The sequence below is a fragment of the Astatotilapia calliptera genome, chromosome 5 (genome assembly GCF_900246225.1).
Source record: "Astatotilapia calliptera chromosome 5, fAstCal1.2, whole genome shotgun sequence".
NCBI classification, from domain to species: domain Eukaryota; kingdom Metazoa; phylum Chordata; class Actinopteri; order Cichliformes; family Cichlidae; genus Astatotilapia; species Astatotilapia calliptera.
Window position 1 is genome coordinate 35,057,383 of NC_039306.1, and position 14,769 is coordinate 35,072,151.

Below are 14,769 nucleotides of genomic sequence, written 5' to 3' on the forward strand. Positions count from 1 at the left end.
CCCCTAAACCTAATAACTGGTTGTGCCACCCTTGGCTGTAAGAACTGCAATCAAGCATTTGCGATAACTGCCAATGAGTCTTTCGCATTACTGGGGAGGAATTTTGGCCCACTCTTTGTCATTGTCCTGCTTCATAACTCAAATGTGCTTGCAGTTCAGGGCATGAACTGATGGCCGGACATTATCCTTCAGGATTTTCTGGTAGAGAGCAGAATTCACACTGTTCCAGACCATCACACTACCACCACCCTGTCTGTCTGCTGGTATGAGGCTACATTTATTTTTACACAAAAAGTAACAGAGCTCAAACAGAGTAATATTCCACAGGATATTTTCCCTACCCTAACCCAAGTCTTGGAGATCATCAGGGCATTTTTGGCAAATCTGAGACGTGCCTTGCCCAGTCTCTTTCTTATTGTTAAATCATTAACACTGACTTTTCACACAGAGTCAGATTTTTTTTTACTTATAATAAATCAAATCATAATTTTTCTTTGTCTAAGATTACAATTTGTTAGCTGACCCGAAACAAAATCTGAAAGTGGACAAATACTTTTTCACAGCAGTGTGTGTGTGTACCTGTTTAGATGTCTTTGTGGGGACCAAAAGTCGGAAGTTTACTTTACTTGTATACTTGGGGACCAAAATGCCCATCCCCAGTGGATTGAAGACTCAAAATGTGGTTTTAGTGTCAGGGTTACAGTATGGTTAGGTTTAGGGTAAAGGTTAGGGTTAGGCATTCATTTTTCATGGTTAGGGTAAGTGGTCAGGGAAAGCATTACGTCAATGAGATGTCCCCGCAAGGATATGAATACACACACATGTGTGTGTGTGTGTGTGTGTGTGTGTGTGTGTGTGTGTGTGTGTGTGTGCGCGTGTGCGTGTGTGTGCGCGTGTGCGTGTGTGTGTGTGTGTGTGTGTGAATATACAGACATACAATGTACCTCCTGAAGGTCAGTCAGACCAAAATGTTGTGACTAAATAAACGTGTTAGCAAGTGTGCAGGACTTATATTTAAATTGTAGTGGGTCATTTCCTGAAATCAGTAACACACACAGTTACTAACATAAAGGGAAAACACATCTTAAACAAAGATGGGAAATAAATAAAGAAATATTTATATAAAAATAAACTCTTACAAAATATTTTCTATTAACCAGCAACATGGGGATTTAGATCTGGAAGCTTGCATTTGCTCCTGGGGTTAACTACAAATGTGGCTGCTCGACCACACCTTTCCAGACAACTAGCAGCAAAGTGAAGAGGAAATGGGACAGAGAACAAGTAGAAAACAATACTATCATACTTGACCCATAATCAGTAGTTTAATGTTCTGCTGTAGTTTCCCAAATATTCACTATTGGTTAGTTCAGACTGTTTGAGTTTTTATATCCAGTGTTTAAGTCTTCAAAAAAAAGTAACAAAGAAAAACCTTAAGTGCCCGTTTCTTTTTTCTTTTCTAAAAACGGGAATCTACACCACCAAACCTTTACTAGATTTAGTTGCAGTGAATCTTCGAAATGATCAGTAGTTTTCTCATCAAATAAATTATTAGTCGATTAACAAAAGAAAAAGAAAATAAAATAAAAACCTGTTAGGCCTACTGTTTAAGGTGAGTCATGCCAGTAGACCAGTACGGCCTGTGAAAACGTTAAGCATGCAGCACAAAATGTCAATCAATTTAAAACACAAAAAGAACATTTGTGAAGCTGATAGCTCAAGTCCAGTGTCGTGGCAGATGTCCATTGGCATCATTATAATCGACAAAGTTGAATGAAAAAGCTGTGATTGCTGTAACACAAGGGCAGCAAGGCAGTCTCTCCACAGATACTGAAACCCACGAACAACACAAAGGAATGTCCAGTAAACATATCTATTTACAGGTATACACCTCTGTCCTCTCGCTGCATGTGTTGCATTTCACATAGCAGCACCACAGGAACTTGCAGTTGCACTGCCAGACCCGGGAGTACTGGTGTGTGTTGTATCCTCGACCGCAGCACATCAGGTCACAGCTGTTGGGCTGCTGAGCTGTTTTGTTACACAGACGGCCCTGCGTCCCCATGCTTCCGGTCAGAGGGTCAGCCTCGCAGTAGTTGGGAGACCTCTCGATGTAGACTAGCTCCATGTCCTTGGGCTTGCGGTAGGAGTGTGGTTTCTTGATCTTCAGGAAGGCGGGGCGCTTGTTCCGCCTGGCGCGCACAGGCTCCACGTGAACAGCGTGGTTGTACTTGTCTTTGAGCATGTATCCCAGCTGACGGAATTTGGGGAGTGTCGTCCAACATGTCTTCGTGGTGCAGGATCCAGAAACCCCATGACACTTGCACTCTAGGTGCATGCTCTTCTCCAGGACCTATAGAAGAAAAGCTCAGATGAAGCAATCTTTTCAAACTTAAGCCATTGAAAAATTGTTATTTTATAACTAATGCATGCCTCCTGATAAAAGAAGTGTGCATAATTTTTGTCATCTTATACAATTTCGGTAGACTGTTTGTTGCTGTATTTCCATAATGAGTCGGTGGGGCGGGGGAGTCTAACGCTTCAACAGGTTGAGACAAACATTTTCTAGCATTCCAAATGAATACAAGCATTCCAGGGATCTCAGAGCTGCTACAGTATGTCAGTCTATAGCTACCAGCAATACATGTGCCATTTTTACGAGTCAGGATGAGCTTCAAAAGACAATCTTGAGTATCCGTAGTCGTTGAAATGAATTGAATTACAGTTTAGGAGTGGAACCTTTCAGTGTATTTGTTACTACAGCCAGGGGACTCTGTCTGTGCTTCTGGCTGAATGACATCAACTTACCCTTCTTCCTCCTCACTGAGTGGGAACCCTTGCATGCATTAGAGAAGCCTCACCCTGCTTTTTAATTATTCTACTCTGATGTGGCCTCAGACTTTCTGGAGTCTCGTGGGGTAATTGTCAAAAGCCTTGGATGCATACAGCTTAGTGTGGTCATGCCCCCGAGACCCGGCAAACATTTAATTCATGGAGTTCAGTGAAGTGAAATCCCAGTGAAGATGCCATTGTTTGTCTAACAGAAGCCCCGTAAGCCTCCTGTGGCACCTTTTACACTCTTGTTTATTCTTCTCAAGAAATTGGAAGGTTGGCACTCAAGTCACACAGACTGACATTATCTCCAATTAAACATGAAAGCTTTCCTACAATAATTACAGAGGTATCAGTTTAGTAAGTGTATATTAAGAGATCCACGCACTGTATCACATTGTGACTGATGTCAGGCCTAAAATATGAAGCCTCATCCCGAGAGACTTCGCACAGCCTTCTGCAAACAACATTTTAGATGCATTCCTCTAAAGTAAAGCTGTGCACACAGAGAAATTTTGACAAAGATTTGCTTAGATTTTTCATTTGATGCATGTAAGGTAAGGGTCTGCAGGAACTGCTATTTCTGTCTTTAATACATAGAAATTAGGTTTTCATCAACTCTATACACATCCTAAAATAATCTCATCTCATGGTCAGTTACATGATCTGATGCATGTCATTGAACAGAAACGAATATTTGATTCAGTTGAACTGCATAAAAGACTGAGCAGGATTTCCTTTTTATTTTTGTTTGACTACAATTAACTTTCTTCATATCTCTTCATCTATTAGCTTTTAATACTATTCTAGTACCAAAATGCCATTAAACTGCAAGAAAAAAAAAAGTTTGAAGCTAAATAGGTCCTGATACATTTTTAATTTGCCTGTGTGTCCAACCACAGGTCTAAAATCAGCTACACTAGAGAAATCTCAAGAGCATCCTCCATAATGATGCATTTGCACAATGTTGTGGTCATTATAAAACCTTAGCTTGTTGAAAATGCAAATATTTCCTAAACATCTTGGAGTTCGTATTACCGGTTTCAGAAAAGTTAGAGATTAAATAAAGGAGCATATATTTTATCTTGACAAAATTTCAATGACCATCCATGTGTGGACATAGTCAGGGCATAACAAAATTCAGTAGGATTTATTCTGGCTGAACCATCAGCATTTATATAAAAAATTAATGCAGGCTATTCAACAGTTGAGATACCAGAGCAAGCAGCAACCTCTCAGGCTGAATAGTAAGGCCAGCGTTGAACTAATGTTCCTTGAAATTCTTCAAAGGTCAATCAGTCTCCAAAGACTTGAAATGCCCAAATTTTCAACAGAATAATTACATCCGCCAAACCATCAACCTGTCTATTAGATCCCATTACTACTGTTCAAAGAAGCTCTACCATTTATTAATGCTTCAGTCTTTATCTGTCTTAATGGACTATGTAGTGCAGGCTTTAATTAAACCACTACGTAAAAAGTCATCACTTTAAACAGCTGTCTTAGTTAATAGTATACTAATATCCACTCATTTCTATGGTTGACGTGTCAGCCTTCAATAACACTGACCACAATATTGTATTAGAGAGATTAGAGCATAAACATAGGTATCAAAAGTACTGTGATGCAGTGGTTTGAATAATGTCTAATAGACTACAATTTCTTCATATAAATGTGGAGTCTTCTTCATACATTAACTTAATTATGGAGTTCCACAGGGTTCTGTGCTAGGACTCATTCAGTTTACATTATACATGCTTCCCTTAGGCAGTGTTATTAGAACAGCATAGCTACTTTTTCATTGTTATGCAGATGATGCCCAGCTTTATCTACCCATCTAGTTAAACTACAGACATGTCTTAAAAACATAAAGACCTGGATGACCTCTGATTTCTTGCATCTAAATATAAACGGAAGTTATTGTGCTTTGCATTAAAAATCTCAGAAACCTATTGTCTAAACAGAGACATATTCTGATGGCATTACCCTGGGCTCCAGTAACACTGTGAGGAATCTCTGAGTCATTTTTGACCAGACTATGTCCTCCATTGTGCAACAAACAAATATTTAGGACTGCTTACAGCATGCTGTAGTGAGAATACTGACACTGATATTTCTCCAATATTAGGATCTGTTCACTAGCAAAACTGAATTTAAAATCGCCTTCCTCAAAAGAAAGGTCTTGAATAATCTGGCACTACCTATTCTATCAATAGAGCTCCTTGCTTCAGATCGCTGGTTTAATTGTGGTTTCTAGAGTTTTCCTAAATAGAGTGGGAGGCAGAGCCTCCAGCTTTCAGGCCCTTCTGTGAAACCAGCTCCCAATTTGCATTTTGGAGACAGGCACCCCCTCTACTTTTAAGATTAGGCTAAAACGTTCCTTTTGAATAAAGCTTATAGTTAGGGCTAGACCCTGAATCACCCCTTAGTTGCTGTTGCTTAGCTGTATAAACACTCTCAATGTGCTTCTACGCAACTATTGTGTTTAATCATTAGTTATCTGGCTCTCTTCCACAGTGTGTCTTTTGTCCTATCTTCTCCCCCAACACACCAGAAGGCTCGCCTCCCTTAGCCTGGTTCTACAGGAGGTTTCTTTGTGTTGAAAGGAGTTTTTCTTTCCCGCTGTCTCCAAGTGCAGTGTCATAGGAGGTCATCTGAATGTGTAATCAATACAGTAAAATTGAATTAAATTGAAATAAGCATGCTCACAGCCTTAAACAAAAACATTTATCTTACTCTATAACTATTATTTACTAATTTACTTCATAAGCGCTGTACTGGAGACAATTTTAAGTATAAGTTTAATTTAAACAGGCACTCAGCAGGCACTGCCCTAATTTGTTCATCATTTATGGTGCTATAGAACAGTGCTTTTGATGCAGATGAACACAATTCATGGTATAGCGTCTAGCAAGTGCTACTGAATAGGTGTGAGCATAAAAGGAGAAACATTAACATCAAATACAATGTTTCCATCACCTCAACGAACACACAAAATGTTGTGTGCAGGTTGTCCCACAGTGCATCTGCTAGCTAAAAGTATGGCTGCTTTATTTCCAAGGAAAAGAATACAGTGCAAGATAACTTCACTCAGAGATGGAGGAAGAAACGAAGCTTATGTTTAAAGGTAAGGATTCTTCAGTGGCATTTGATAAAAATGGAAATATTAAGCTTACAAGTTCTCTTTTTTAAAATCAGATTTCAGGTCTGACATGATGTAATGGTTTTCTATATTTGTCTGGCCCAACAAGAAATAATCAAAGACCCTGATCTATAAAGTGTTCAACAAAGCCCAGCAGGATTCTCCCATTTCAGTGCAGCTAGCCAACAGTGAAGAAGCTTACTTACTTACTTTCCAATTAATAATTGTTTCTGTCACTAGTTAGCTAACATAAACTGGTGTAGCAGTATTAGTAGTAACCAACCAACCTACTGACAGCAATTTCTTGTTTTCTAGATACTTGTTGTTAAACTCTGTCTCTCTTCCACAGCATGTCTTTTATCCTGTCTTCCTTCTCTCTCCCTAACCGGTCGCAGCAGATGGCTCCGCCCCTCCCTGAGCCTGGTTCTGCTGGAGGTTTCTTCCTGTTAAAGGGGGTTTTTCCTTCCCACTGTCGCCAAAGTGCTTGCTCATAGGGGGTCATATGATTGTTGGGTTTTCTCTGTATGGATTATTGTAGGGTCTACCTTACAATATAAAGCACCTTGAAGTGACTGTCGTTGTTATTTGCACTGTATAAATATTGAAAATTGAATTGAATTGTCCGTACTTGACAAGATGGCACTACACATGCTCTAAACACCATAAAATTTTTTAAATCTAGCTTCATGGACAGTGTTAAATCTGTGACATTGTTTTTAGAGTTGGACTCCGTGGTGTAAATTAAGGTTAAAGCATGCAGACTTTCATGTCCACTTTAATAGTAGGAGCAGGATGTGCCTTTGATGCCTTCCAGTGCTTTTTCAATGGACTGTTTTCTTGTGGTTCAGTTTTGAGGACAGTCTTTTCTATTGATCAGTCGGTCGTCTGGCTCCTTACTGCTGTCTGCTGCTAATGATATCAGCATCGGGGTAATGCTCTTCCATATCAAAAAAGCAGTTCGAATCATCCACAGAGCAGGTTATAGGAACATACAAACTCACAATTTTGCAGTCTGAAATATTGAAAATTGCCGAACTAGTGAAATTCCAAACAGCACAAATTCTATTCAAAGCAAAAACTAAAGAACTGCCAGGTAATATTCAGAGTATGTTTTTTTTGAAAGAAGGAAGTTACAATTTAAGGGGTTTTTGTAACTTCAAAACAGGAAAGGTACGTACTACAAGAAAAAGCTTTTGTGTTTCTGTTCAAGGAGTGAAACTATGGAACAGTTTGAATACGGAATTAAAGCAACGTCCAAACATAAAACAGTTCAAAAAGAGTTAAAAAATATGATCTTCTCGAACTATAAAGAAAGGGAAAATATTGAAATTAAGTGAATGTCTCTATTTAAAAAATTTCATGATGTGATTTTATATCAGAAATCTGTTCACTGTTTTATTACAGATTATATCAGTAAGAAAGATGACAAAATATTAACTGCTAACTTCTGGCAAAGGGGTGGGATTAAATAAGTGTGTAATTCTTCCCACTCCCTTTCAACATGTAAATGAATCAGGACGGTAGCTATGTTGAAATGTATTGACTTTTGTATAGTATTTTTTTCTCTCTCTCTTATTTTCTTTACTAAATGTACCTGTATATTGTTTACATGTTTGAAATAAATTAACAATAATAATAATAATAATAATAATAATATGGTCGTCTTGGGTTTACCCTAATTTGTTTCTTTGAAAACACTATTACTTCATGAGTTCGTGTTCTCAAAATGATATTTGCACTAGTTTTGCAATGACCACACGATGCCCTCAGTGGCTCCTGATAATGAAATTTCTATGTAAAAAAAACAACCGTTTTTTACCTTCATGTTGATATGAGCCATTAAGATTTTAACAAAGACTAAACAGTAGGAACCAGTACTATATTTTACAGTGGGGCAGGTTGTCCATTCATTGAAATGTTGTGTTGTTATCCTCCACTTTGCATGTTAAAGTGTCCAAGATAGAAATAACCCTCGATGCAGATGTGTGTGACAGATAAATTTGTGTATGCATGGAAGGAAAGTACTGTATGGGTAAATAAGGGGATGAGGTTCACCATTTGTAATGCCAAACCGTTAATTCTATTTCTAAGATGAATGTGTTTGTAGAGCTCACTGAAGCTTACGACAGAAAACCAATAAAGATTAAAGAAATAATCATTAAAACCCTTGTTTCCATGAGAACATTCTGGTGTTTTGGACACAGTGTTAAAAACACAACAGATAACAACAGATTTCAGTTTTAAGCAGATGTCAAACTGCTTTCACAGTTTTGGGAGACCTCTGTGCGCCGCTTGCAGGTAACACAAATGAAGGTAATAGAACTCAAAATGTGGGCAAAACAGCATTTTCTCCATAGACATTATATTGGAAAAGACACATGAAGAATGTAGAACATGCAAAAAGAAGACAGGTATGTGCCTTGTTGAGCAATCATTATTAAACTGAGTGGGTGCTATCTTTGACTCAAGTATACTCAAACAACTAAAACTTGCTGCTCTCGCTGCTGTGGGTATAACAAATTCTAACATTTACCTCATCCACCACTCTGTGTGCAACTGTTGTTTGAGTTTCATCACTTTCAGATACTTTCTCTGATTTTTTTTCTCCAGTTTAATCAGAGAAAAAAGTCAAAAAAGTCTCATTTACAGTTTCCCTAATAAAGCCCACATTGTTGTTTCTTCTTGCTATTCTTCTTGTTTAATTGGCAAAGTTACATTTTCTCTGTACACACTACAACACCATGTTAGCATTTTCAGATTTTTGTCTTTTTAACAAAGAACTACAAACTCTGAACTGCCTGTAGGTGCGGATATGGAAGCGTTTGCCTAATTACATGTGTTGGTTGTAAAGAGTGCTGGATCTGATATCAGTTATAGTGTGAGCAATCCACATTACAACTGTTAGTAGTTACATTACAATCAAGCCATGCTGCTGAATCAGGTTTCAGTGCTGCTGTCAACACTGATCTCAGGTTGCTTCGCTTAAAAGCTGAACCCCATGAGATCCATGCAGGGAGTGACACAAACTTTAAACTTAACATCAGTTGGCCTGAGGTATTAGGGGAGCAAATGTGGGCTGTTTGAAATCGGATTGCCTGCAGACTGCTGTCATGTCCAGGCTGTACCCCATTAACAGCATGTGAGACGGTGTGTATGTCATTTCTGATTTGCCTACATTGTCTTGCACATTGTGATATACCGTTTGCATGGCTTTATTACAACCGTGCATGAAGCTCTGTCAGAACGCTTGCCGTCAGGTGGTGACGATGTATAAACCTACCTTGCGTCCCACTTCATTGTTGTGTAAATTCATGAGTGTCCTGGCGCTCTGCTTGATCTCCCGCGCATCCACAAACACCTTGGAGAAACTCAGTCCATAGTGGATGTCCGCAGAACAGCCACCCCACTTCCAGCCCTCCTGCTGGTTGTAGAAACCCTGTTTCTCCTTGTCACAACCGCAGCCACTCAGGCTCCCCTGGGTGCAGGCCGCTGTGACTGCATGGGCGACCCCTGCGGCTATGATAGCGTAGGTGAAAGCAGCCTCCTTACTGCCTGCGATAAAGAGGAAAGACATTTCTAATCACTATCACAGACAACAGGATTCACTATTTCAGGCACTGTCAAACCTCCTTACATACCTTTCATAGTTGCCTCAAACCAAATCATGAAATACACAAGCCGAGCCAAGTCCCCTTCATTAATCAAGCTCTCTTTAAGCAGATAAACTTCAGCAGGAAGCGTACCTCTAACAGCTCTAATAGTGAACACCTTTAATAAAGGAAGGTATTTTCAAGCAACTTGTATTGAATGTGTAATGAAGTATGGTTAGGTGGGATACTACTGTAAGTGCAGGAGTAATTACACTAATTCACTGATCAGATGAGCATAATGAAACAGTAGAGGCAGATCAGAGATTAAAAGCTCGGGCATCGGCTTTGGCCCTTGTCCCAGCCGCCATCTCTCCAGGATCCACCCTGCGGAGGGGAATCTGAGAGGCATGCACAACCTCCCTACGTGGATGGATTTCCACTCCATAAATCCAAGTTCTTCAGCTGTAGTTTTTTAATTAAAGGCGGAGATCATTTCTGAGCACATGGGAAAGCATCCAGAAATGGCCAATAAAGTCATCATATTCAACTACTAACTTCTTAACCTCTGCCAGGTGACCCGTCCCAGGTTAGGGGTATTATTTAGAGGCATTTTGACCTATATGGGACAAGCAGATGGGATACCTTTAAAAGAAAATCACTATATGTAGTGATGTAATGTATGAGACTTTATTTGAAAGGTAACATTTTGTCCCAGAACAACCCAACAACCCAACTCTCATCAGGAGCTGGGTTTTGCTTCTGTCATATTGTAACACTTGTCTAACTGTAACCACTTCTCCTTCTGCGATACCTTTCTGCAGTTCTAATGCTTAATTCTAGCTCTAACAAGTCAGTTTCAGTGCCTCACCCTAACATGTAGTTTAACTTAAAGCTGATCCTCGTCGCCCTAACCCTAGTCACTTGTTTTATGTAAATAAAACTGTGTAGTAGATCTTGTCTGCCTCGTTCTGATGTTCATTTCAGGGTTCCTGTTTTGTTTTCTTTCCACTGAAGCCCTGAGTGACATTTGCCAGCACATTCGTTGTCATTGACTCTACTCCAGGTTTAACTTGGTTGATTTTCCTAACCACATACTTGTCCCCCTGGACCTGTCCCAAATGAGCTAGTGGATGTTAAGAGATTGAACTGCCACAGAGACTTTTCCGACATTGCACAGCTTGTCTTTATATGCACACACACACACACACACACACTTCTGTGCAGCTGTTGAAGCTTGCTGGAGCACATGCACAATGAGTCCTGATTCTCACTATCAGTCTAGGACCATCTCAAAGTAGATGGGACATCACAGAAAGCAACATCCTGGCTTTACATTTGTGATCTAGAGATATTTTCTTCTGTCCAATCGCTTGCCCGTGCAGCCAAGAAAGGAGAAGCCCGTACTCACTCTCTACATCAAGCAGCCAACTTGGTGGGTGGGGAGGATGCTTGAATCTAATGCCAAACTACTGTACCCTCCTGCATTGCTGCCAACAATGATCCCAAATTGGTGTATTCTGTCAGTTATCAGCATTCCAGCTCACTGAAACAAAACAATAGATTCACATAGACAAGGTGTTGGGGAGCCGGACCCAAGCAGCCTTTTGCAGTTGTGCTTTTCTGAAAAGATCTGCACTCATCTTTACTCGCTGACTTTAATCTGATGATAAAGAGTGCTGCTCTGCCCTGAAGCACTGAACTAAAAATCATTCTACATACAGCGTCTTTTGCCAAAGCTGCAGAACCGGGAGGTAAATTTGTAAACCTAGAAGTAAGTACTTGTCTGAACTTGAAGCTTTGGGAGGTGTGGGTGGGGGAGAGGGGTGTATTTTATGAACATACATGAAGGCAGTCGCACTGACAGTGGATAAAAAAAGAAGAAGAGAGCATGTAGGTATGTGTATCTTGCAGCCGTCAAATGCATCACATTAAATAAGTGGTCAAAGAAAATGGGTTGGTGCACTCATTCAAACCAGTATGTCATGCACAACGCAGCAACCACAGCTCAGCGTGAGCTATAATACACACAACATGAAAAACGACACCCTCAGCTCTCCGTCTGAGATGACAGGCTGAACTTAAAGGACAGGACAGCAGAATACCGGCCTGTTAAAAACTCATTTATCCACAGTGCTGTCTCTGGAGCGAGCATCGCCTCCAGCTTTGTTCCACACACAGGATCAAATCAGGGGCTTATTTTCCCACTGAGAGCAGACGCAGTGCGCCTGGGCTTCAAACTTACAGACATCTGTCCAAGTGTCAGAGTTCGAGTACCTCGGAGGAATGTCTCCTCCAAATGTTTTTGGAGAATTAAAAGCAATTTTGAACAATCAGTATCCAGCTTACTTCCCCTGTATCTGCTAGAATGATACTGGAAATGTACTAAAGATAACACACAAGCTAAAGAAAATATTGTGTAATAATTATTTTATTAGTTGACATTTATTCACAAATCTGTTTTAAAGGGTTCTCACTATGTAAATGGACTGGTTCTTATATTGTGCCTTTCTACTTGAGCACTCTATAAATGACATTCGCACTCAGATGGAGACATCAGGAGCAACTTGTGGATACTTTAACACACAGACAGGAGGAGCCAGGGATCGAACCACCAACCTTCCAAACAGCAGATGACCTGCTCTACCTCCGGCGCTAAAGCCGACCACAAAAGAACAAAGCTTACAGACATGTAAACTTGTTGTTTAATTATCATGCTAAAATCTCTGGTGCAAGTTCACAACAGCAACAGCCTCCAGGCACTTTAAATGTTCAGGTAAGTCTCTACAATAATAGAGAGAGAACCTCAACATTCAAGCAATTCCCTGTGAGGAAGAACTCCAGTAGAACCAGGCTCACAATAGAACCAGGCTCACAGAGGGGGAGTCATCTGCCACCAGCAATTTTTTCTTTTTTTTTTTTTTGGGGGGGGGGGATGAATAGAAAGAGAGAAAACCCCAACTTGATCGCCCTGTGAGAAGCACTTGGTGACAGGTGGGAGGAAGAACTCCCTTTTGACAGAAAGACACTTCTGGGCGAGAGGCAGCCACCTGTCTTGATCGACAGAGGGGAAAGAGAAGACAAAAGTGGGGCTCAGAGACACAAACATTTATTTCAATATCTGCAGAAAATCTTAACATTAATGTGATGTTAATAATAATAATAGTGACAAACTATTTCTACTAAAAGTCCACCTGAACCAGGTGACAAGAGAGATGGAACCCTTTAAAGCAGGCAAAGATCAATTATTTTTACAGAAGTGCTTTAGGAAATTAGAATATGAGTATTATTCAGATATAGATACAACATTCAGTAGTGTTATGATGGCATTATAATTATATTTAGTATTATTCTATTTATATGCCACTGAAAGACAAAAGCCAACCGCCCCCCTGAATCAGCCTCTACTCCTAAACTGAGCGCGTCACTGAGGTACAGCGTGTACAACTACATACCCACTCTGAGTTCTTTCCCGAACACGGTCCTCTCCCCCAGGGCTGAGCAGTTCCAGCGGCCGTGCCTGAACTGAAACTGACACTCATTGATTCCCATCTGAACTCCTTCCCCGATCACTATGATCGCGTCGGGTCGACTCTGACAGATAGTCCTCTGACGCGGGGCCAAGCCGGGGATCTTGTTACAGATGATGCTCGCTCCCAGCGCCACCACCGACGACAGCCCCCTGCGATGAAGGTGACAGGTTAGAAATGTGGCGTTTCCCTTCTGCGGCTCTTTCTGAGAACACCACGTGTGAGTGGATGCAGGGGGGGCAGGTGCGTGGGATTCTGTAACAACACATGTACAAACTGAAACCATAAAAGACCCCAGCACCCAGCAGACCCCGGTGTGTGTGTGTGTCTGGAGAATCTCCCTTTTGATCTGAGACACGAACAACAGAACAAATACACCTGAGCACTCACCCGATTTTCAGATACACTATCCCGAGGCACAGGAAAAAATGGAAAATCCAGCGCCGCGTATTCCTGTTCATGGTACTCAGCCCTGCCGGTGGATGAACGCTCCGCTGTTGCAACAACACCCAGCTTTACTCCTCCTGCTGAGTCCCGCAGGCTCTCCAGGTGTTCAGAGCCCCGCGCGTAAATATACGATAAGTCCAGAGTGTGTGGAAGTAAACGCGCCCTGCTCTCATCTGGTGACAGTGCGCTGGAGGTGGCAGCCTGCAGGGGAGCATTGGGGCTGTTGTGTACAGGTAAGGCAGCTCGGCTCCTCGGTGATCAGGCTCAGTGTGAGTGTGTTTGTGTGCGTCTCTCTCTCGCCGTGGGTGTGTGTGTCTACCTTTTCTACTAGGGCGTGTTCTGTGGAAGATCTGCCTCCGAGCCGCTCACACACGCTCTCACACAGCCTGCAGGTACACGCTGCGGCTCCCGCAGACCCGTGTGGTAAACACGCGGAGCCGTCACGTCCTTACACTCACACGCGGCGGCTCATCCTAAACCACAGGTCACCCGCGACACCGCAGACTGGCAGCCGGCCGGGCACCGTTACTTTTTATTTAGCAGTAAAATAAAAGCCCCTCCCACCGACACACACACACACACACACACACACCTCAGCCCAAATGAACGGATTACGGGGCTCACTCTGTCAGACATACATATATATATATATATATATATATATATATATTAGTATTTATATTCCTTTGTCATCTTTAGCTGTGCGTAATATGTGTGCGTGTCTTTGCGGTCATTTTGTGTTTTTGTAGTTGATTGTGTGTCTTGGTAGTCATTTTTTTGCACCTGCAGTTATTTAGTGTCACTGTGGACATTTTGAGTCTCTTTAAAGGTTTTTGTCTCTTGGCAGTAGTGTTTTTATTATTATTATTATTATTATTATTATTATTATTATTACGTTAGGGTTTTTGTTTGTTTGTTTGTTTGTCTTGTTTTGGAGCTATTTGTAGTCATGTTGTGTGTTTTCCAAGATGCTGTATCTAGTTGTAGTTGTTTTATGTGTACAGTCATTTTAGACTTGTGATGTCATTTGTGTCTTTGTGCTCATTTTGAGTCATTTTGTAGGGTTTTTTGCGTCTTTATCTGAAGTCAAACGGCATCATCTTACAATCATAATATGAATGATTGAAAACGATATGAAATTATGTTTGTATTTTGTAGCCGTTTTGCATGTTTGAATTTCTTTTCATCTGTTGTGTTTTCGTTGTGTCTTTTTTTGCAGTTTCTCACTTTG

General features: G+C 40.9%; 1 protein-coding gene across 2 annotated transcripts; it reads right to left on the reverse strand.

Moving 5' to 3' along the window:
- Window positions 1-876: 876 nt before the first annotated feature.
- Window positions 877-14,092, reverse strand: wnt7aa (wingless-type MMTV integration site family, member 7Aa). Of its 2 annotated transcripts, XM_026169067.1 has the most exons (4): window positions 13,482-14,092; window positions 13,017-13,243; window positions 9,255-9,526; window positions 877-2,353 (listed from the first exon to the last, which is right to left on the reverse strand). In XM_026169067.1, the coding sequence occupies exons 1-4, from the start codon at window positions 13,550-13,552 to the stop codon at window positions 1,874-1,876; spliced, it is 1,050 nt and encodes a 349-aa protein (XP_026024852.1). In that variant the 5' UTR covers window positions 13,553-14,092; the 3' UTR covers window positions 877-1,873. The 2 variants fall into 2 exon arrangements, with proteins under 2 accessions (XP_026024852.1, XP_026024851.1); XM_026169066.1 differs by having other exon boundaries at window positions 13,017-13,541.
- Window positions 14,093-14,769: the final 677 nt, after the last annotated feature.